Raw genomic sequence first — 23,736 nt, 5'->3', positions numbered from 1 at the left:
TTTCTCTGGCCACACCCATAACACCAGGAGATCATCTCAGACAAGACTAAAATGATACAGGTGTAAACAGGAACAGACCGGTAGGGTCAAGTCTTCCCAATTACATCCAAAGACTGAACATTCCCAATCAAGACTTGCCCCCTATGAAACAGCTCAAACCACCTGCGAAAGCGCACCTTCTTCAAATGCTGAAAACCATGTGCTTTACTACTTACGTGACACAGTAATGCTGGCAACTGCTGCCATGGATGACACTGCTTCCCCCTTCATTACTCAAGTAAAGTATATTGGCTCTTCTCTCTGTGCATATATAATATGCACGTTTATACGCTCCACAAGTTGATTTTCAGAGAAGAATTACAGTTTAAAAATATGGACACTAAATTGAATGTTAGAGCAACAAAACAACAAAGCTGCAATGAGAGTCCACCACATGGTGATTCTGGTGTCTTTGAATTAAAAGTAGGCTAGTTTGATGGAGCTTGATGCCAACAACTCTTGAGAATAGAAAACTGACAAGATCACTAAAGTAGCTTACAGCCCCCCTAAGAAATTAACCCAGGCCCTCCCGTCAGCAGAGAAAGGTCCTGGGGTTGTTGATTAGAAAACTCTCAAATGTTCTAGAAGAAAACACATGAAAAGCCACAAATCTCCGATATGTACACCAAGTTGCATCACATTAGTTCAGGCACTGCCAGTTTAGGCACTGACTATCACTGTCAGTTTAGGAAGCAATGATACTTACAAGCACAAATACCCGCACCAAAGACAAAATACCAGTAATACATGCAGCTCAAATCATTTTATTTTTATTAAGAAATTTGTTTCAACAAAGCATAAAACAAAAAGAAGGCTACTTCGGAATCCTAGTGAAGGTGATACTTCTGGTCCCTATATCAAAAGACTTGGCAGAAGCAAAATAATCTAAAGTCTAAGCAAAACACGAGCAATACACCAGAAAGTAAAGAAAGAAAAAACACAAACACGAGGCAAAGAAGCAGAGATTGTGACTGACAACAAAGCCTTGGGGCTACGGGTGTGCTATCCCTCTTGTTCTCTCTCTCAGAGCTGCATGTGATAGGAGCTGTGAAGGAGCACAGATGAGGGTACTCGCATAATGGGTGAGTAAAGGATGGGGCAAGAAAAGTGGGTAGGGAATTGAAACTGTACTGTGGGGATCCAGCAATTACAAATCAGGATCAGAGAATCGTGCGAGAGGACCACGGGTAAGGAAATAAAAAATCCAAGAGGACTCAAGGAAAGAAACCTGTGAAGGTGAAAAAGTGCTGGGGGGGAATGGGATCTGCAAAGAGAGGTTCTAACCATACTGTTCAAATGGGGAAATGTGTTTGTACACAATGCACTAAATAATTAGCTAAGTGGACTCAACTGGATAGGTATGAACACCTTTGGGGAACAGAGATACAGTATGCCGTCCGGTGGAGCAGAACGCTATCAGTACAGAAGAGGATACAACTTTGAGGGTGTGGGAAGAGAGGTGCATTTAAACGTGATAAACAGAAATGGGCAGAGAGAGAGAGCCTTGTATTCAGAGAGATGGAAAGGAACACAGTGGGGTCGGGGTCCAAACACAATGAAAAAAGAGAAAGAATTCTCAGTGAGGGAGCAATGCAGCTCTGTCTGCCTTGAATCTGAGTTAAAAACAACGTAAAAAAATACAAGAGCACATGTAACAATCTTCAAAGCCCATAAACAAGATACTTTGGCTGCTCCCAAACACCCCACTGTCTTCCAGGACAGATTACATCTATTGCAGATCCAACCCTCGCCATATGCAGACACACTACAGTCCTCCGAGCAGCCCCTCCTGCTTCCAGAAGTAAAAAGATATTTTAAAAATATATGTATTTCGGCTAAACAACTAAGATAATGCTCGACATGTATTCTACAGCTGTAACTAAGCTTTGCAACATTATACAGGCTTTAAAGGGGCTACTGAAGAAATTCCTTGGGGACTGTGCTCCTGCGCTTCTGGATCTCCTCAGGCATTGGCAAGCAATGCCCTACCAGGGATGTGTCCATCTGTTTCCCATGGTAGTTCCCAAGTCTGAACACACTATTTAATGCTCAGAGGGGCATTTGGTTAAGGCAGAAACATACATACTGTCTCCTTCAAGGACAGCTTGTTGAATCGATACAGCTACTTGTGTTTCAGAACCAGTCCAGAGAAGCGGGTCTTCCCCACTAGAACAGTTTGCACACTGTTAATTGGTGCTCAATACGAGCCAAGACCATCACATCCCTACTGCCTTCCAAGAACAGTCTGTACAGTCAACATGGGCACTTAATACTAGTCAAGACCATCAAACTCACGCTCGCCCCTTCAAAAGCACCTTGTAGAATCCCGACTTGGCGTTCAAGTGTTCCTCATTATTGACTCAGCCCTGCTGTTATCCACTTCTGGCACAGTCTTTAGCTTCCATAGCCACATTCATTGTGAATTAAGACCATCACATCGATGGTGCTCTTTACTCTGAGCATGGAATCCTTGTCGTCAAGTGATGGCTGAAAGTAGCTTGGAGACCATCGTTGCCTGCCACAGAAAGCCAGAGATAGGACATATGTTGTTGCCTCCTACAATTGGGATTAAGGACATTCAACCTCCAATTTACGCCAGGGGTGTCTAGTAATCTGCCAGTAAAGGTTCCCAGGAGATGGGCAACATTGTGCTTTCTGTGGCCAAGCACTCACATCGCTTCCATGCACTCTTCATTTATTTGTAAAAGCAGTTTTTCCAGCAGTCTTGCGTGCACACACTTACTTGGAAGGACGCTATGATACATGTTACAGGCTGGAATTTGACTACCAAATCTGAAACTGTGGTTGCCACTACCAGTCTAGTTTCTCTCTCTCTCTGGTTCTCCCTCTACTTCTCCTTCAGCGTTTTATGATGCCTCCAAAAAAGCCTAAGATGCCTGTGCAGTAAACTTGTAACTCGAAACAATACTAAAAGTAGAACTTTAAAAAATAATACAAAGGTGTGACTAACTAGGAAATTATTTTTAAAGTAGTTTGGCACAAATACATTTTAAGATCTGTGCTGACAATCTTACATTATTTCCCGATGGAAATTCAATAAACAGGACTACCATCTTAAGCAAAGTAACATGGCAAAGCGTGGTTTGCCTTCATGGTGGTCCATAATATAATTGCCTAAGTTGCGATATCCAGCTATTAGACATACAAAAAAATATACAAAGACTGTTTAATACATCAGCTTTCAAGAAAACCTGTGTCAATTTCCATAGGAACAGCTGTAACTGAGGAGTTGGGCTTAACTTAGTACCACATCATTTATCCAGTAATGGAAACTAAGAAGCAAGTGAGACACATAGTCCAAGGTAAGAGAAGGCAGGTGGCGCAGTCCTAGATAAGATTGGGCCAATGGTATGAGTCAATGTTAGTATCAAAATGCAGATAACTGGAGTTCTGAAACAGCAAATCACTATTTGCTGACAGGAAGAGACATCAAATCAAGATTTGCAATACAATTTGAAAGATTAGCGCAGAAAAGCCTGGCTGTGAATACAATGTAGCAATGGGGGAAACTTATGATCGCGATATAAAAAAGTAAATTAACAAAGCGGCATACCTTACTCAAAGCATATAGCTACAAGATAAATAATATGCCTGAGAGGGTGCATGCAAACATTGCACAGCAAGAGGGAGAGAAACAGATTACCCTTTCAGACCTGGACACATGCACAACTGGGGGACTTCCACTAAGATTCAATTCTTACTGAAATACACATTTTAAAAACAAGCAACATAAAAGGTCCTAAGAAATTATATGTTTAAAATATCTTGATTTCATAATCGTGGGGCTAAACTGGAATTTACCGTTTATTATTCACAACTAAAAATTGACGATCTTACACCACAGTAATATTCTCAATATGGACATCTTGTAAGGACTACAGACTTACTCTACAAAGGGCAATGCACATCCCGATGTAACCCCACTCTATATCGGACAATGGAAACTTTTCACCCCTTTGTGGACCAGGCTTCACTGTTCTTCACAAGACTGAAATTGAACAAAATTTGCTATCCCCATGTCGGTTTGAAATCCTTAAATTTGAACAAGGGGCCTTAGTCTTCTTGAAAGCTGTTGTACTATACTACCTTTACACTCGTTTTGCTGATCTAATGAAAAATAGGGCCACATACGGTAAATCCTAAAAAGGGCTAGTGTGTCATGCTTATTCATCTGAAGCATGCAGCGACTTTTACTGATTACCCTTGCTTAACATAATTTTAGGTCTCAAAAAGATATGCAGTTTTTGAGGTGCATACTCATTGTTTATAACCGCGATTGCCAAATCAACAAGTGAAAATCAGGGGTGTCTTAGCTGGGTCAAGCCAGAAAGCAGAACTTCTTGGAAGCTACCGGAATAACACTCTAAGACTACAGTATCCGCCACAAGAGACTACGACTCTTTGACTGGTAAAAATCTATAAGCTGTCATATTTTTCGTCACTTCTTTATCTGCATAATGCCTTGTTTTGGACACTACACGGAACCATAGTGATGAAGCCCTGTTTAAAGACTGAGTATCTGTGGGTGACAAAGATGGCTCATGAGCAAACTAAAGCCTTGTTTCAGACCAAAGTGGCATATCTACGTCCCAGCACACAGTCCTTAAGTGAAGCCCTCTCTTTGAACAATGGCCTCTAGCTGAATCCAGGATGGGGAGCACTCTAGCATCCACAACATGGCAATGTATGCACTTTCTATAAAAAGCTTCCACTCCAGGACAGTCAAAGAAAGTCCCTGCATAAGACAACACAACCAGAAAAATAGGAAGAAAACCTCTACATTTTAAAGAAAAGGTGCCTTCAAGAGATTTTGGCCTTGGGAGTGCATCAATGTCAATAATGTGAAATGGACTGTTGAGTGTGTCCACTTGTGCAAAATACAGAACCTTGTGTGTGGTAGTGGTGGTTCGTGCCATAATACGATAATTATTTGACAACATTTTACAATTAGTTTAAAGAATTCTTTACATGGTAGAATGACATTTCCAAGAAGCTACTGGAAAGACATTTATAATCATAATGTATGCAAGTAGATCTCCAGTATTAGTGAAAAGGGTAGCAAAGGGTGAGTAGATGTTGGTTGGCATTGCCTGTGCTATGGTAGGTGGCAAGGCTGATAGAAAGCATATTGGGATCGAGAAAATTGTTCAGGTGGCATGCATAGCAGTGTCGGGAGAGAGTGGCGTAGGAGCTGCTAAACACCAGACTGATTAAAGTAAACAATACAATCACTATCAGACGACACTTTCTGTAAAATGTAGTGTACCAACAAGGCGGCCCAGCTTTCCCATTTTAATTGTCTAACTAAATTTCTATTTTGAGTCATTTCCTATTTGATAGTCAGTACAAAATTACAGAAAGGTTTTTTACTATCGATTGAGCCTGACCAATAACTCAGCATAAAAAACATCTGAATGAGAGATTTCAGTTAGATGGATGTACTTTGGAGCAATGAGCAGCAACTATAAGCACACAAACCCTCCAAGCGATCTTTCAGCCGCATGAAGTCAAATCTAAACCTACAAGGGATTGAAGACAGATCTATCTACAAGGGACTGAAATCAGAACTGCAATTGAAAGCATCACTGAGAAGAGAGAACTAGACGGAAATCAGAGAGAGAGACTTTAGTTGTGGCCATCTTGACCCATCCAGAACTGCAAGATTCACCCACTCCTGCGACACCACGAGGAAGCATTGCTCATACAAGCATACTTAAGCCTGACAAGTCTTCTTTTATAATGGATTTGTCTTTAGGACAAGGATGTTCTTCTAAAGATGACACACATGCATCATAAACCAGTAGGAAGCCTCGCGATGGCCAATGGCCATCAAAGAAGCAAGCCATAAGCACTGTTGTTCATCTGTTGGTCAGCTACGCTAGCCTCATGGCCACATATTGGTCAAGTAGGAAGGTGGCAAAGCTCCCAGTATAGACCCACATTGATCCAGATGACCAACCTTCCAAAATATCTCTGTTGCTCATCAATGTGAACATTTGACACAAACCATCCTACAGAGTTGACCTTTCCAAGACGCCCAAGCAGACATCCGCCCCACTCACAGCACTGCCATTCTGCCTTCAAGGTTTCATCAGCTCAAGTTTATTATGGCATGGTGGATTGAGTATGGGGGAGATACGACTTGAGTGGGGTGCAGGTTGGATTTGACTGTGCGATTGATGTTACTCGAAGGGGCCTCTGAAGGCCTCTTGCCCGCTGTTGAGACCAGGAATTTCACAGCCGAGGACACTGTCCCCGCCCTTCCAAAGGCTCATCCCACTTTGACCCACTTGAGAAACGCAGGGATATCACGAACAGGGACGTGGCGAGTCAGAGCCTTCACACGAAGATTTCGGTCATCAGTCAGCAGCACTACCTCTCTCTGCAGGCGGATGGGGTCATCTAAAAAGAAGTTGCATAGGAGATGTAAGACTTTAAAAGATAGTCTTTGCTTATGACATAAAATACAAGCCATGTAATCCCTCCCATCCTCTCTCAGACAAACATCCATCCAGTTCATTGCTTTATTGCCATGGAAGGTATACTCCTCCATTATGTAAGGTTTGCTTGAGAATCTTAGCATAAACGAGCATGTTACAATGTGGGAAAAATTACATTAGTTATGTATTCACTGAAAAGAGCTTGTGTAAGGGTTGACGAGGACAGGAAATAAGATTGCGGAGTACTAGTACTGCCAATCTCACCTTTCCTTGTTCTTAAGTTCCGGTTTCCTTCACAGCAGAAACCGGGCCTGACCAGAGATCAGCTGACAGAAAGACCCACATGTCTGGAATCCAGGTCTAAACAAAGGGAGAGTGCCAGGGAAAAGCACCTAGTCACAAGGTTGTATGAATGGCAGAATGGTGTGGGAGAATCAGAAGGCTAAGTAACACGAGAACAAAGGGTTGGGTGACAGGACTACAAAACTGTGAAAAAACAGAAGATACACAGCTGTGCATGGGATCTGATGGTTAGATGGGTACGATACAGTACAGGGGTCTAAAACTAGGAAGAGAGGGGTGAAACAGCAAGGACTGAGAAGTAGTGTAGTGTAGTTCCTATATTCCCAATAGGCTCTGCGCATTGGAATAATATATCCTATAGATTAGAGGTAGGACTGAGGTCAACTAGGTCTCTATCGAATATACTAGACTTAATTGTGTATGCCAGCTAGCTCAGATGTCTCTAGAAACTTTCTCGAATTCACAAGAAGGGATTATCTCTGACAACCGCATAAACATGACAACTTTGTTTCCCCAAGATAAAACGTATCTTCAGAGTCATGGAAACAATAGATAGATATTTCACTCAGTCAATCGTGCATGCTTTGTTTCACTAGAGGTGCAGAGAAAGTAGAAAGATGGGCGTTTTTCAATAAAAGGTTTTATTGAACAGTCTTCTTTCCCAAGCATAAGAAATGAACTGCTACAATAGTAAAACTGTTTGTAAAATATAATGTGTACAGTATAAATAATAGAATAAAATAATACTGTAAGAACATTGTATGGTTCCTAAACTATATATAAATACATACATAAATAACAGCGGCTAAAAGTACTCAACTGGTGCTTCTAAAATACGACTACCCCGGTGTACCTAACCTAAGCTTAGTACAAGGGAGGAAGTGAGGTGTAGCATAAATGTAGTATTCTTTTGCCAAGAATCTGCTCAAGATTTCTCTAAGGGTCTACTCAGCTCCGTACCTTAGTTTAGAATGGAGAAGGCTGGTCTCAGGACTCGATTTCCCAACAACCCGCAAGGGTAGCTTGGAAACACTGGAGCTGGATTTCTCGGCAGGAGAAAAGACAGCGTCTCTCTCAGTGCGTCTGCTGGAGGGTCGGCTTTCTACGGCACTTGCTGTAGCAGGGCGCGTCGGACAAGTAGATAGTCGAACTGCTCCAAACCACCGTGTGTTTGCTTGGGCGAGTGTGGGCATATTTATACCTTGAAGGTGCCGACTTTCATGTACAGTTGGACATAATAACGTCATCAAAGAGTCTCAGTTCTTTGAAAACTCCATGAGTTCTTGGATAAATCAATACTCAAGCAATGGGAAGTTCCTGACTGCTGAAGGCTGGTTTTTCCAAGAAATCGTTGGGGATTTTCAGAACTAGTGGAAGTAGCCCTGCCGTATTTGGACTGCATGAGCTATGCCTAAATACGGTTATGATTTCTATGCCTATATAAGGATATGGTGATTTATACCTATATAAGGGCATGAATTGGGAAACTTACAATAGTGTCCTAAATGATACACAACACCCACTCCACGCTATTATGTTCACCTAAGAGTAAATACTAAAACATATAATCTAAAGCATGTGTTTACAATCCCCAAAAAATCATATAAAATGCATTTGGAAATGGTTGCAAATGAAAAAATGAGCATTTTGTATAGTACACATTTAAAGGAAATTACTTCATCGTAAGCATATGATATGATATTAGTAATGCTAACTAAATGAATCATGAAAATTACATTATGAAATGGCTCTTAGTTACAGAAGAAAAAGGTCGAGACCACCCCATAGCAGAATATACAAACAATTTTTGTTGGTGGATTAGGCTAATATAGGTTTCTAGGAAGTGTTCAAGGAATTCTTGTGCTCTAAGAATAGTTCTACTATAAGCAAATGCTATATGCCAAAGTTCATTTTGTTTTTTGGAAAAAGTTAAATAAATCTGTTGAAAAAATAGAGTCTCAAACTTGGTAGTTTTTGTTTGGAAAAAACTGAAGGTCGAATTTCAGAGTTCAAAAGAACGCTGTGTGCTAATTTCAAAAGTTATTCTCAGTGTCAGGAGAAAACATTAACTCATCAAGGCTGGCAAAGAAATCGTCTACCACTGTAGATGAAAGTGCGACTACTTCATTAAGAAGGTCAATTGTGCACATATGTGAAGCATCGCCGTCAGCGTCGGTTGTCGCGTTAGCAATGTTCATATCAGATGGTACCTGTGTGCCTGTTGATCCGCGTATCTCACCTCCAGTTGGATTTGCCGGTGAGATCTCAATGAATGCCTTCATCAGGATTGGTAGCCGTTGGGGGCAACACAACACATGAGCCGTTACCGGACCCAGTAATGCGGCAGCATCCGTTGGCATAACCGATTGTAGTGTTAGACAGACATCTAACACGCATTCCTCTCCACAAAGCAGGCATCGTAGAACAGGTAAGATGCAATCTTGCCAGATTGGTCTGAATGACAGGAACCATGTGCTATTCAGATCTCTCAAATGAGCCAAGCCAAGGATCAGTGTTATTCTGTCACGGTACTTCATAGCCTGCAGCACATTTTCCATGCTGACTTGGGTATCGCTGGTGGCCGGATTTGCCATAATGGAGCAGGAGGAATAAAAATATGATTCCTGCACGAGTACCAAAATGAGAGGCAGGCCGCCGAACACAGAGTGGACGAAGTTAGGAAAAATGCCCAGGACTGCTTCAAAGGGTGCTAACAGTCCCGAAAACATCGACTTAAATACATGTGCAATACCGCTGGTATCAGACATGTTAAAGATACGACCTAACATTTCTGCGAAATGTATTGGGCAGTTTGTTGATAATAATGCATGTATCTCTGCAGAGGACCTTGCAACTTGCAGATCATACGTCTCTCTGGACGAGGTCAGTTGCACAGTTTTTTGCAAAAGAATGGCTTTCATTCTGCTTAAAGTATCAATTCGTATAGAAGAGATGATCAGTGAAGGCCATAGTGGCAACTTCCCGTCCGTCTTGGTTTTAGGAAACAATACTTGCATACAGCAAGTGACCCTCGCTGACACAGTAACGAGATAGCTTATTCCTGGCATCATTCCACAACAGCTGTGATCATTTAACATAATGTAGCTACCATTGGAAAGCTGCCTGCAAATTGAATCTATCACCGCTGTGGCCAATCATCAGAAAACATCCTGGGTGAAACAAAATCACTCAAGGAAACTTTAAATTGGTGTGGAATCTTCAGCAGCTCAACAGGGCCATAAATGTCATATTCAGTTGTATTCCCCCAGGTAGTAGGACCGCTGTGATGTTCACTGATGACAGGTCACGTTGACGATGAGATGATTTGTGTGGCTTCAGAAGCAAGTTGATGTTCTTTCTTGCTGTGTCCATTTTAATGTATTTTCCATCTATCAGCTTTCCCAAACTTAACACAAGAATGAGCCATAGCAGGAGATAAAGTACACCTAACACAATCCAAAGTTCAACTAATGGTGAAACCAGATATGTATTTGTAAGCTCTTGACCAAGTTTCTTTACTTTTTCCTTGAAAGATTTGTTAGCTGGCGTAGTTTCAGGTTCACTGGGATCCTCAGAAAAGTTATCGAAGTTGATAAAATAGCCAGAGGCAAATCTGTCAATTGTTGGTATTGCATCCGGATTCTTTGAAAATTGCTGGAGTTGCTTGTTCCCTTGATATATTTGTATAGTCAGAAGCGACATCATTTTAGACAGGAGTTTCTTGACGAACTGTTACTTGGGTTTCAAGATGCACAAGTTCCATGGTTTTATTGCATAGTCCTTTTCTCACTGCAGGTTTATCAAAGGTGATCAGTCTTTCTGTTTGAACCTTTTGGACAGTAGCAAGATTTGGTCGTCGGCTACATCTTCGGAGTCCACTGGGCCTACTACTTATTATTGGCCACATGGTGTGGTTTTACCAAGTCAATTGACACAGACCGGTTCTCCTTTTTTCCAGCAAGGGGTGGCAGTAGTACTTTTCTTGATCCGTGGATTGCTAGTACAGGTACTGGTTTTCTGTAAGAAGGCCCACATTCCTTCTTGTCCGCTATTTTCTCCCTGACCAGATCCCCAATTTTTGGAATCCAGACAGGTCTTGCTGGGACAGGTGGTTTTTCTTCAGTGGTCGCTGGCTTTTCGCTCGTATTGCTTAGACTTCTTCTTGTATCATTTAAGTCCTGTAAAACAGCCAAACGATCTTTGATATCAAAGGGTTTTTGTTCCACCACTGAAGTGTGACGATCGAGGTCTTCAACCAACATTCTAGTACCAAAAAGGATTTCATATGGAGTGATTCCAGCCAGAGAATTTCTTGGCAGGTTATTAAGACTACGTTGGACATTTATTAGATGTTTGACCCTCCCATCACCCAAACCTAATACCCTAGCTGTTATGGATTGCTTTATGTCACGTTTTGTTATCTCCACAACCGAATTTCCCTCAGGATGGAATGGACTCGACAATCGCAGTGCAACGCCCAAACTGGCCATGGCCTCCTTTTTAAGCCCTAGAGCTAAACGCAGGAACCTGGTCGGACCTGCACTTCACCAGCACCGACCAAGGCGAACAACAGCAGCAGCCACCTGAAGTGCATCCTACTCAACACCCGCTCCGTCCACAGACACGCCGTCGAGCACACGAACCTGCTCGACACCACAGCCTCAGACGTCGCCTTCCTCACGGAAACCTGGATGAACGCCTCCTCAGCGCCCGACATCGCCATCGCCATTCCAGACGGCTACAAGATCATCCGGAGGGACCGCATCAACCAGACTGGAGGAGGCATTGCCATCATCCACAGGAACACCATCCGCATCATGACCAACACCGACGACACCCTCGCACCCGCCGAGCACCTGCACTTCCAGATCCACATCAACCCCAAGACGACCCTCAGAGGCACCCTTCATCTACAGACCCCCGGGACCACGCACACAATTCAGCGAGGACATCGCCGACTTCGTCAGCCCGCACGCCCTCCCCTCCGCTGACTACATCCTCCTCGGGGACCTCCACTTCAACCTGGAGAACAACAACAACCGCAACACCACCACCCTGCTGGACAACCTCGCTAACCTCGGACTCAAGCAACTGGTGACCACCCCCACCCACTACGCCGGACACACACTCGACCCCGTCTTCTCATCCAGCAAGGACATCGCCTTCAGCCACGCCACCGGACTCCACTGGACGGACGACAGCTGCGTCCACTTCAGCTTCAGAAGGACCATGATCCACCACCACCAGCAACAGGTTGCACGCAGAAGCTGGAACAAGATCACAGCCGACCAGCACGCGACTTCCCTGAGCAAGAACCTACCCACCAGCGCGTCGAACCCCAGCCAAGCGGCCACCAACCTCACGAAGTGGATCAGCGACTGCGCAGACGACCTCGCCCCTCTGAAGACCCCGCCCAGCAGACCTGGCAGCAAGAAAGCCCCATGGTTTACCGACAAACTCAAGAGCTCCAAGGAAAACTGCAGAGCCCTCGAGAAAGCCTGGCCCAGAGACCCAAAACCGGACAACATGACTGCCCTCAAGCTCGCCACCCGGAAACACCACCAACTGATCCACGCCACCAAAAAACTGCATTCAAGGACCGACTGGACAACAACGCCCACAACAGCAAGGAACTCTTCAACATCGTTAAAGAGCTCTCCAACCCCAACGCCGGAAACAACGACATCACCCCTTCGCAAGACCTCTGCAACTCCCTCGCCTCCTACTTCCACAACAAGATCGCGGAAATACACAACAGCTTCAGCACTCAACCGACACATGCCACGACCGAACCACCGCCCCCCACCACCACCCTCCACGCCTAGACCCCGATCAGCACCGAAGACACCGTCCGCACGATGAACTCCATCCACTCCTGATCTCCGACCGACCCCTGCCCTCACCACGTCTTCAACAAGGCCGACGCTGTCATCGCACCCCACCTGCGGGACATCATCAACACCTCCTTCGACACCGCCACCATCCCGGAGAGCTGGAAGCACGCCGAACTCAGCGCTCTACTAAAGAAGCCATCAGCCAACCCTACCGACCTCAAGAACTACCGCCCCATCTCGCTGCTCCTGTTTCCTGCAAAATTCATCGAGAAGACCGTCAACAAACAGCTGGCCGACTTCCTCGAGACGAACGGATCCCTCGACCTCTCGCAATCTGGCTTCCGGGCCAACCACAGCACCGAGACCGCCCTGATCGCAGCAACCGATGACATCCGAGCCCTGCTCGACAACGGAGAAACAGCGGCCCTAATCCTCCTGGACCTCTCCGCGGCCTTCAACACTGTCCGCCACCGTACCCTAGTGCAGCGCCTCAGCGACGTCAGAATCCAGGAGAAGGCACTGGAGTGGATCATCTCCTTCCTCGCCGGAAGGACACAGAGAGTCCGCCTCCCCCCGTTCAGATCAGGAGCCACCGAAGTCATCTGTGGCGTTCCTCAAGGCTCCTCGCTCAGCCCAACCCTCTTCAACGTCTACATGAGCCCCCTCGCAGCCATCGCACGCCAGCACAACCTCAACATCATCTCCTACGCCGACGACACCCAGCTGATCCTCTCCCTCACCAACAACCCCGCCACCGCCAGAGCCAACCTACACGAAGGGATGAAAGAGGTAGCCGAATGGATGAAGAACAGCCTGAAACTGAACTCAGACAAGACGGAAGTCCTCATCCTGGGCTCTGCGCCCTCCGCCTGGGACGACTCCTGATGGCCCCCCGCCCTGGGCACCGCACCCAAACCGACCGACCACGCACGCAACCTGGGCTTCATCCTGGACTCTTCCCTCTCCATGACCAGACAAGTCAACGCCGTCTCCTTGTCGTGCTTCAACATCCTGCGCATGCTACGGAAGATCTTCCGGTGGATCCCCACCGAGACCAGGAAGACGGTGACCCAGGCCCTCGTCACCAGCCGTCTGGACTACGGCAACTCCCTCTACGCCGGAACCACCGCCAAACTCCAGAAGAGACTCCAGCGGATCCAGAACGCCTCAGCACAACTCATCCTGGACATCCCCCGCCGCAACCACATCTCCGGACACCTGAGAGACCTGCACTGGCTCCCGGTCAACAAGAGAATCACCTTCCGCCTCCTCACCCACGCACACAAAGCCCTACACAACCAAGGCCCAGGATACCTCAACAGCCGCCTCAACTTCTACGCTCCCAAACGCCAGCTTCGATCGACCGGCCACGCCCTCGCAGCCATCCGAAGAGCCACCACAGGGGGAAGGTCCTTCTCCTACCTCGCCGCCAAGACTTGGAACTCCCTCCCGACCCACCTCCGCCTGACCCAGGTCCACCTCACCTTCAGGAAGCAGCTCAAGACCTGGCTGTTCGAGCAGTAGCGGACCCACCCTCCCCTAGCGCCTTGAGACCCTCTGGGTGAGTAGTGCGCTATATAAATGCCTTGATTGATTGATTGATTGAATGTAGCGTGACAAATGCGTATGTGCCGATAAAGACTCGCAAATCTTTTATAACAGTTCGGGCGTCAGCTGAGCGCTGAGGCCACATCCAAATGAATGTCGTCTTAATATTTGTGGGACCGCATTCGTCCATGGTGACGTCTGTGTGTAGAAAGCCTAATGATGTCTAACAGTGGTGTCTGTACTGGGCTGGCTACGTTGTAGTCAGGAATCTGGTGGTGTTGGAAGCTGTGGTCTCTGTAGCAGACATCACAATTAATTCCAAATTCGTAAATGTGGAGACTCATCCCTGCCCGCCAGTACATCTTTTCTAGTTCTACTAGCGATTTTGAGATCCCTTGAGGTATCAGACCCTCTCCCATATGTGCTTCCAAAACGAGAGCACCTCTCCGGTTCCTGTTTGGAATTACCCTATCCCCCACTCCAGGGATTCGAGCAAAAGGAACAGAGTTTGCATCAATTATGCATGTATACTCGAGTGGATAATTTAGAGGTAACGGGGCTCCACTGCCTTTGCTCGTGGCATTGACAGCGAGCATGGTTTCACTGTCTATCGTTTTCGAGCGATTGATTGTAGCTACGGAAGCCTTTTTCACAACTACCTTTGCGGCTTCATCAGCCAATGAATTCCCTTCAACGTGAACGCCATCACGCTGATGACTCAGTGTATGAATCACGTGAGTCTTTTGTAGTTCTTTTTGTAAAAGAACTACTTGTTCCCAAAGCTTTTTATGCTTGATTGTGCCACCTTTAGTAATTTTAAAACCATTTTGAACACAGGTCTGCAGATATTCATTGTAATTCCGGACGCAGTTATACAAATCTCACACTATGAGTATTTTCAAGCGCCATCTTGAATGCCTGTAGTTCAGCTCGCTGAGCTGTACAGTCTCCGAGAGACTGAGTTTTTGTGACCAAAGGTCTGAATTTACCATTGTGCCAGCGACCTTTAACAATCGCGCACGCAGCACTGTAAGCTTGTTTGCCCCCAATCGCGGGCTGTGCGGATACGTCTGTATCTATTATACAGCCGTAATGTTCTAGAGGTAGAATTTCAGTAGGCAGAGGACATTCTTGTTCGTATTGGAGAAATTCTTGTGTCTTCAAGTAAGGGTCAAAACGCATTCAACGTCTGTTGCAGCAAGAGAATTAACCCATTGTATCCATCGGGGAACAGCCATTACAACGCAGGTTTTACCACGCGTTGCTTTTACATCGCATGCGTAACAACGCATGCGATGTTACAACGCGTGGTAAAACCACGCATACCATTACATTGCATGCGCTTTTACAACGCATGCGATGTAATGTGTAATGGGGGGGGGGGCAGGGGCGGCTATTCACGTCGTTGTGAGGAAACTTAGGGTGTTTCCTCAAAACAACGTGCAGGAAGGAGACAGCAGGATCCGACGGCGATGCTGGATAGGAGAGAGGTAAAGGGTTTGTGCATGGGGTGGGGGTTACTTTTGTAGCGTTTAGGGTAGTTTAAAAGTAGTGTGGTAATGTTTGTGTTGTGTGTGTTTTTTAAAAACGGTTTAGTGTGTGTTGTGTTTGTTTAGTGTAGTGTAGTGTATTGGGGAGGGTAGTGCAGTGTTTATGTAGTGTAGTGATTTAGGTTTTAGGGTAGTGCAGAGTTGTAGTGTTTGTTTATTGTAGCGTGTTAGGGTTTAGGGTAGTGTAGGGGTGGGAGTAGTCTGGGTAGTGTAGTAGTGTTTTAGGGTTTAGGGTAGTGTAGGGGTGGGAGTAGTATGGGTAGCGTAGTAGTGTTTTAGGGTTTAGGGTATTGTAGGGGTGGGAGTAGTGTGGGTAGCGTAGTAGTGTTTTAGTGTTTTAGGGTTTAGGGTAGTGTAGGGGTGAGTAGTGTGGGTAGCACAGTAGTGTTTTAAGGTTTAGGGTAGTGTAGGGGTGGGAGTAGTGTAGGGGGGGAGTAGTGTGGCTAGTGTTGTAGTGTAGTAGTGTTTTAGGGTTTAGGGTAGTGTAAGGGTAGAAGTAGTGTGGGTAGCGTAGTAGTGTTTTAGGGTTTAGGGTAGTGTAAGGGTGGGAGTAGTGTGGGTAGCGTAGTAGTGTTTTAGGGTTTAGGGTAGTGTAGGGGTGGGAGTAGTGTGGGTAGCGTAGTAGTGTTTTAGGGTTTAGGTAGTGTAGGGGTGGGAGTAGTGTGGGTAGCGTAGTAGTGTTTTAGGGTTTAGTGTAGGGGTGGGAGTAGTGTGAGTAGCATAGTAGTGTTTTAGGGTAGTGTAGGGGTGGGAGTAGTGTGGGTAACGTAGTAGTGTTTTAGGGTTTAGGGTAGTGTAAGGGTGGGAGTAGTGTGGGTAGAGTAGTAGTGTTTTAGGGTTTAGGGTAGTGTAGGGGTGGGAGTAGTGTGAGTAGCATAGTAGTGTTTTAGGGTAGTGTAGGGGTGGGAGTAGTGTGGGTAGCGTTGTAGTGTTTTAGGATTTAGGGTAGTGTAAGGGTGGGAGTAGTGTGGGTAGCATAGTAGTGTTTTAGGGTAGTTTAGGGGTGGGAGCAGTGTGGGTAGCGTAGTAGTGGTTTAGGGTAGTGTAGGGTGGGAGTAGTGTGGGTAGCGTAGTAGTGTTTTAGGGTTTAGGGTAGTGTAAGGGGTGGGAGTAGTGTGGGTAGTGTAGTAGTGTTTTAGGGTTTAGGGTAGTGTAAGGGTAAGAGTAGAGTGGGTAGTGTAGTACTGGTTTAGGGTAGTGTAGGGGTGGGAGTAGTATGGGTAGCGTAGTAGTGTTTTAGGGTTTAGGGTATTGTAGGGGTGGGAGTAGTGTGGGTAGCGTCGTAGTGTTTTAGGATTTAGGGTAGTGTAAGGGTGGGAGTAGTGTGGGTAGCGTAGTAGTGTTTTAGGGTAGTTTAGGGGTGGGAGCAGTGTGGGTAGCGTAGTAGTGTTTTAGGGTTTAGGGTAGTGTAAGGGGTGGGAGTAGTGTGGGTAGTGTAGTAGTGTTTTAGGGTTTAGGGTAGTGTAAGGGTGGGAGTAGAGTGGGTAGTGTAGTACTGGTTTAGGGTAGTGTAAGGGTGGGAGTAGTGTGGGTAGTGTGGCAGTGTTTTTGGGTTGGGGCAGTGTAGGGGTGGGAGTAGTCTGTTGTGTAGGTGTAGGGATAGGGATGTTACTGTAGTGTAGTTCCTAGTTTCCCACTAGGCCCTGCGCATTGGAATAACATAAACAGTAGTATCGACGTGGAACTGCTTATATTCCAGGCCTCCACTGACTATGCTAAACTTAATTGGGTTGTGTTACCAACTAGCTCAGAGGTCACTGGAAACTTTCTTCTCTGCATAGGAAGTGATCAGCTTCCTTGGCACAGACAAGAAGGGATTCGGTTTTCCAACAACCGTGCAACATGACAACTTTGCTCCTCAGATCAAGAGTCGATCTCTAGGGTCGTGTGAAACAATAGACATGTATTTCACTCAGTCAGTCTAGTGCAGTTTACTTTCACGAGATGTAGAGAATAGAGAGACGGGCGTTTATCAATAAAGGTTTAACATTTATTGAACAGTCTTTCTTCTCGTACAAGAGAAATGTATTGCCACAATTGCAATAACTGTTATTATAAAAAGTACGTACAGTAAGATAAGTATTGCGAAATAGAACTGTAAAAGCATTGATATGGTTTCTTAGCCATACAATGGTTTAAAAGTAATAAAACATATATACAGTCATATATACATTAGGCTAACATACTCAACTGGTGCTTCTAACTAAGCCTACCCCAGTGTGCCTGACCTAAGCCTAACACGTGGAAGGGGAGTAAGTGAGTAGCTTAAGTTAAGTTGGTTTTGCCAAGGTTTGTTTCAAGAATTCTCGTCTAAGGGTTTAGTCAACACCATACCTCTGAATAGAATGATGGAGGATTGGTATCTCCTTCAGGGGTCTCTCTCGATATCCCAGTCACCCGCGAGGGTAAACCGGAAGCGCCGGGACTGGATTTCTCTGCACGAGAAAGGCAGCGGCTTCTTCAGCGCGTCGAGGAAGGAGGGGGGACAGCGTCCGCGGGCAGCTGGAATCTGCTGGATGTCTTCGCAGAGGACGGCTGTTCAGCTCCTTAAGCGTACTGCACCATAGTTCGCGCTGTAGCGGCGATAATGGTAATCAGCAGCTTCACCACCACAGGATAGCAGGCTGCAGCGACAGAGTGCTAGATTTACCAACACAGGGTCATGCAGGCAGCTGGCATCAGCAACAGGCAACGAACATTGCTTAAGGCAACGTTGGTAATATTTATACCTGACAGGTGCCGGGTTTGACGCAAGTTTGCTGGACATAAGACGTCAATTAAAGATGTCACTAGGAAGTGACAGTTATCAGTTGCTCATTAGAGTTCCATTACTAATCAAAACATAGCAAGCGGGGATTTCCAGGTTTGCTAAGTTTTTATCTTGTTGAAGAACTCGGAGTGTTATCTAGGAATATCAGATAGTGACTGCTGCTCTGTCATTGCACTAATTGGTCGCAAAGGAAGTAGCAGAGAGTCATGCTGGAATGTGGCTCTGTTCGTGTGAGGCCAGAGATGACTTTTCAGAAAATCGCACTTGAACGGTTATGCCAATATAGGGAATAAAGGGATTTATAGCCGAATAGGGGCATAAGGTCACAGTATCGATCAGGAACCTAGATAAGCACGCAACACCCACTCCACGTTTTCATGTCCATCAAAATCACTAAAACTAAGCAATTAGATGCATGTGTAACATTGCCCACCCCAAAATACATAAATGCATTCGAAATAGGCGTACTTGTAATACATGGAATTTAGGTACTGTACGTTTTTCTTTAAAAGCATAGTAATCATTCAAAATATTATTGCATATGAAATCAATGAACGATTATGCAAAAGGAATTACACATGAAGTATCTCTGACAGAAGAAAAGCGAGATAAATCATCACATAAAAATGCATTGTAATAACATGTGTGCTAGAGGCTGGTGTTATGTTGTTATGTCTCTAGATGTGTTTAGAAATAGAAGTGTGAAGCTTCTGTTCTCTAAGAATAGTTTTTACGTTAAGCAAAGAATTGTTCGTGCCAAAAAAGGTCAATATTAAAAAAATTGTCCAATTCAAAGAAAATAGATTTCCAAAGCTCCTGGCAGTTTTTGTTGATCAAAACTGAAGGCCGAATTCAGAGTTCATGGAAACACTGTGTGTCGGAAAGCTTCTCAAAAAGTTATTGTTTCTCTGTGGGTGAGAACATCGTATCAGACAGGCTCTCAAAGAATTGGTCTACAAATTCAGGTGATAGTTCAACCAAATTAGATAGCGCTGTAACTTGGCAGGTGTGAGAATGATTGCTGTCATCATATTCGGGAGCAGCAATGCTCACAGCTCGCTGTACCTGGATGATGTTGCTTTTGTCACTCGCTCCACTGTTACCACTTGGCTGTAGTACAGGAGTCTCCACAAATGCCGTCATCAGGATTGGTAGCCGCTGGGGACAACACAATGCGTGAGCCGTTATTGGACTGAGCAAAGTATCGACGTCCATTGGTACTGCTGATGGAAGTGAAAGACAGATGTCCAACACGCATTCATCGCCGCAAAGCATACACCGTAGCACAGGTAAAATGCAATTTTGCCATATCGGTCTGAATGAAAGGAACCAGGTCATGTTTAGATCTCTCAGCCTGGCCAATCCGAGGACGTCAGTTATCCTGTCCCTGTAGCGCATTGCTAGGATTGTCTCTTCCATTCCCATGGGAGCTATGTCTGAGCCGAGGTTTGCCATAACGTAGCAGGAGGGTCAAAAATAGAATCCCTGCAACTAGTCCCAAAAATAATGGTATGCCGCCAAAAATGGAGTGCACAAAATTAGGAAAGATTCCCAAAATTGCCTGGAAGGGTGTTAGCAGTCCCGTAAAGACTGTCTTAAATATGCCTGGGATGCTTGTTGCACTAGACATGTTAAGGAGTTGGCTGAACATTTCTACGAAATGCACGGGGCAATTTGTTGATAAAAGGTCATGGACTTCAGTAGCCGTCCTTGCGACTAGAAGATCATACGTCTTTTTAGATGACGTTATAGGCACTGTTGTCTGTAAAAGCACAGATTTCATTTTGCTTAAAGTATCAATTTGTATAGAATAGAGATTCAGACGAGGCCAGAGGGGAGTCACTATGTCTGGAGGCCCGCTCGGAAACAATGCTTGCATACAGCATTTGACCATGGACGTAACTTGTACTAGATAACTTTTCCCTGGCGCGAAGCCACAACACCTGTGATCCGTTCTAAGAATGTAACTCCCGTTTGCGAGTTGCATAAAGAAGGGCTCTATCTGAGTTGCAGGTGTGACTAGCTGGTGGCATGAAAGGTTGTTTGAATTTCCATCACATGCTCCGTGTAAATTAATACCCTGACACAAAAGTATACCGCTTAGTGAGTGTTTACAGTTATCACCACTAAGAAATACATTTTTGTCGCTGTCACTATAGCAAGAATGAGTGTATGGTAATTTCCATTCGGATTTTACATATCCTTTACACAATTGTTCATACTGGCCAGCAGGTATGTATTCAAGGCACTTTTTAAATCGGAAAGTTGTTATCGGAATTGTGATAATTCCGTGTATTATCCATTCAATGACAGGACTCTCTGACATTGTCAATGGTAATCTCTCAAGTCTTTCGATGCTCAGGATTGTATAGTCTGCTCCTTTCTGTGCCAAACTGATCTGTTTATCAGTAAGGTTAAAACTGGAAAATAATGACGTTGTGTTGATTAAACGCCAAGGCACATAGCCTGAACGAAGATTTTGCAGCGTCCAGCCTAATTCTATAATAGAACGCAATTGAGACTGGCCATGTTGTAACATTAGCAAATCTCTGTCTATCACATCAAAGGCAGAGGATACAATATTGACCAATGAATATATTCTGGAAGACAGAGTCATTAACCCATTGTCTACCACAGAAAGTGATTTCTCCAAATTAATACGATCAATTTCTCGTATTTTCTCAGCAGTTTCAATTTGCTTTACTTTCCAAGCCTCGTTGTAAGCAGCATAGATACTGGTCGCTATGAAACGCTTTTGACGCTGTTTGCGTGGTCCAAGAATGAAATCGCGCAAATCAGCACAATCTTTTAATAAAGACAAGTGTTGCTTAATTTCAGCCAGTGTGGATGTAGCTAGCCATTCTAGGCAGAGTTTCCCTACACTGTATGTTGTTATAATCCCTGGATGTTGTCTCTGGGAATATCTTGAGTCTAATCTGGTCATTTTTAACCCCTGTGTTTTATTCAGGAATCTATCTTGACAGCTATTTGTGTCTGTAGGCCAGATTAACCACTTTTTCCAATCAGGATGTGTTCTGTTGAAATGTAAAATTTGTGACACGCCTAACTCAATATCTGCGGTTTCATTTTCAGGTATTGGCTTTGGTATAGACGGTGTTTTAAGGTCTTTGTTCTTAGCTAGGCCAAGACAAGATGTTTGGTGTATTGTGTCATTTAAAAACAACATTTGTTCTGGTATCATGCAGGTTCTAAAGAGTGCTTCTATGCCTTGCACCTGCCAATCTTTTGTACCCCAAATTGTTTTCGTTTCAATATTATTTTTCCAATAATCAAAACCAAATGTCATCATTTTGTCATAAAATGCTTCTGAATATATCAATTTAGAATTTGTCAGCATTGTTTTCATTCCTGTTTTATCTAATAGTTTATAATAAAACGTTTCTGCATCACCTGTATTAAACCCTGAAAAATATTTGAATTTCTCAAAAAATGCTTTAGAACTGCTTTTAGGTGGTGTAGAACAATGTTCCCATTGATTATACATAAAAACATTTCTAGGCTGTGCAGATTTATGCAAGTAATGATCCCCTTAGTGGGTGTAACAGAATAACTGCTCATAACTAGATGAACCTTGTAAATAATCATGATCTGTGAATCTTGCTGACATTACTAAATCAGACATCATGTCATTAATACTGTTAAAGTCCCAATCATCAGAGAATGTACTTGGTGTCACAAAGTCACTTAAGGAAACCTTTAGTTGATGAGGATACTTCAGGATTTCGACCGGACCATAGATCTCATAGTCTGTTTTCTCCCATACTACCCCACCAGGTATTGGAATTGCTGTGACATTTACTGTTGACAGTTCTCTTTTCTTCACGTGGGATGATCTGTGTGGTTTCAGGACTAGGTTGATGTTCTGACTTGCTGTGTCCATTCAATTGTAATGAACTTTCCTAAAATTAAAACTAAAATTAGGCAGAGTAGGAGTATGAATACCCCTGAGATAATCCAATGCTCAATCAACGGTGAATCCAGATATAGTTCTTTGATTTGTTGAAGGAGTCCTGTTGAATTTTCTTTAGAATACTTTTTTGTTTCTGGCATCACTTCGGGCTCGTTTTGATCTTCAGAGAACTTGTCGAAGTTGATGGAATAACCAGAGGCAGTTCTGTCAATTGATGGGATTGTTCTTTCAATCTGTCTCTCGGTAGCACTTTCTGATGCCACATCATTGTAGACTGGTGTTGTTTCTTGACGAACTGTTTCAATCTGTGTTTCAAGAGGCACGAGTTCCATGGCATTATTGCATAGTCCTTCATTGTGCACTGCAGGCTGATCGAATGTGATTAGTCTTTCAGTTTGAACCTCTTGGATTGTTGCAAGTTTGGGTATTCTGTTGTTTCTTGGGATCCACTGGGCCTACTATTGATTATAGGCCACATGCTTGTGGTTTTACCAGATCGATAGACACGACTCTGTTCTCCTTTTTACCAGCAAGGGGCGGTAGCACAACTGATCTTGTTCCGGTGACTGCCAAGACAGGTACTGCTTTTCTGTAAGAAGGCCCAAATTCCTTCTTAACCGCGATTTTTTCTCTGACTAGATCCCCAATCTTTGGAATCCAGACAGGCCTTGCTGGGGCTGTTGCGGGTGGTGCCTCGTCAGTGGTACTTGGCTGCTGCTTTAACTTTATGTTGCTTAATGATTTTCTTGTTTCATTCAGTTCCTGTAAAACAGCCAAACGATCCTTTACATCAAAGTGCTTTGTTTCTTCTTGTACCACTGACATCTGACTATCGAGGTCCTGAACGCGCATTCTAATTCCGAACAATAGTTCGTATGGGCTGAAACCTTTTAGAGAATTTCTTGGCATGTTGTTAAGACTAGTCTGGACACTTATTAAATGTTTGACCCACCCAGCGCCTGAACCTAATACCTTCGCTGTTATAGATTGCTTTATGTCCCGGTTTTTTCTTTCTATCACACTATTCCCTTCTGGGGTATGACGGACAAGAATACCGCAACCCAATTCCCATGCTGGCCATGGCCTCCTTATAAGCTCGAGAGCTGAAAGCAGGACCCTGGTCAGAATGGAACGTGGTAATTGCGTATGTGCCGATATGGACTCGCAAATCTTTTATAACAGTTCTAGGCGTCAGCCGAGTGCTGGAGGCCTCATTTTTTAAGTGTGTTTAGCCTTAACTGATTAATAGGACGCAGGTTGGGGTGCAGGCAGCGTTACGCTCTTTCTGACTGGTAGCCGG

At 44.5% G+C, this 23,736-nt stretch overlaps 1 protein-coding gene across 2 annotated transcripts in view; it reads right to left on the bottom strand.

The window, feature by feature from the left end:
• Positions 1–793: 793 nt before the first annotated feature.
• The window catches only part of SMG6 (SMG6 nonsense mediated mRNA decay factor), a 1,283,123-nt gene continuing 1,260,180 nt past the window's right edge, over positions 794–23,736 (bottom strand). For both annotated transcript variants that reach the window (XM_086955188.1, XM_086955187.1), the window contains exon 19: positions 794–6,462. In XM_086955188.1, the coding sequence (XP_086811314.1) occupies positions 6,332–6,462 (131 nt within the window). In that variant the 3' untranslated portion in view covers positions 794–6,331. The remainder of the gene's footprint in view (positions 6,463–23,736) is intronic.

The sequence above is a fragment of the Lissotriton vulgaris genome, chromosome 2_1, assembly GCF_964263255.1.
Source record: "Lissotriton vulgaris chromosome 2_1, aLisVul1.2, whole genome shotgun sequence".
NCBI classification, from domain to species: domain Eukaryota; kingdom Metazoa; phylum Chordata; class Amphibia; order Caudata; family Salamandridae; genus Lissotriton; species Lissotriton vulgaris.
This window is presented reverse-complemented; position numbering and strand designations above follow the sequence as displayed.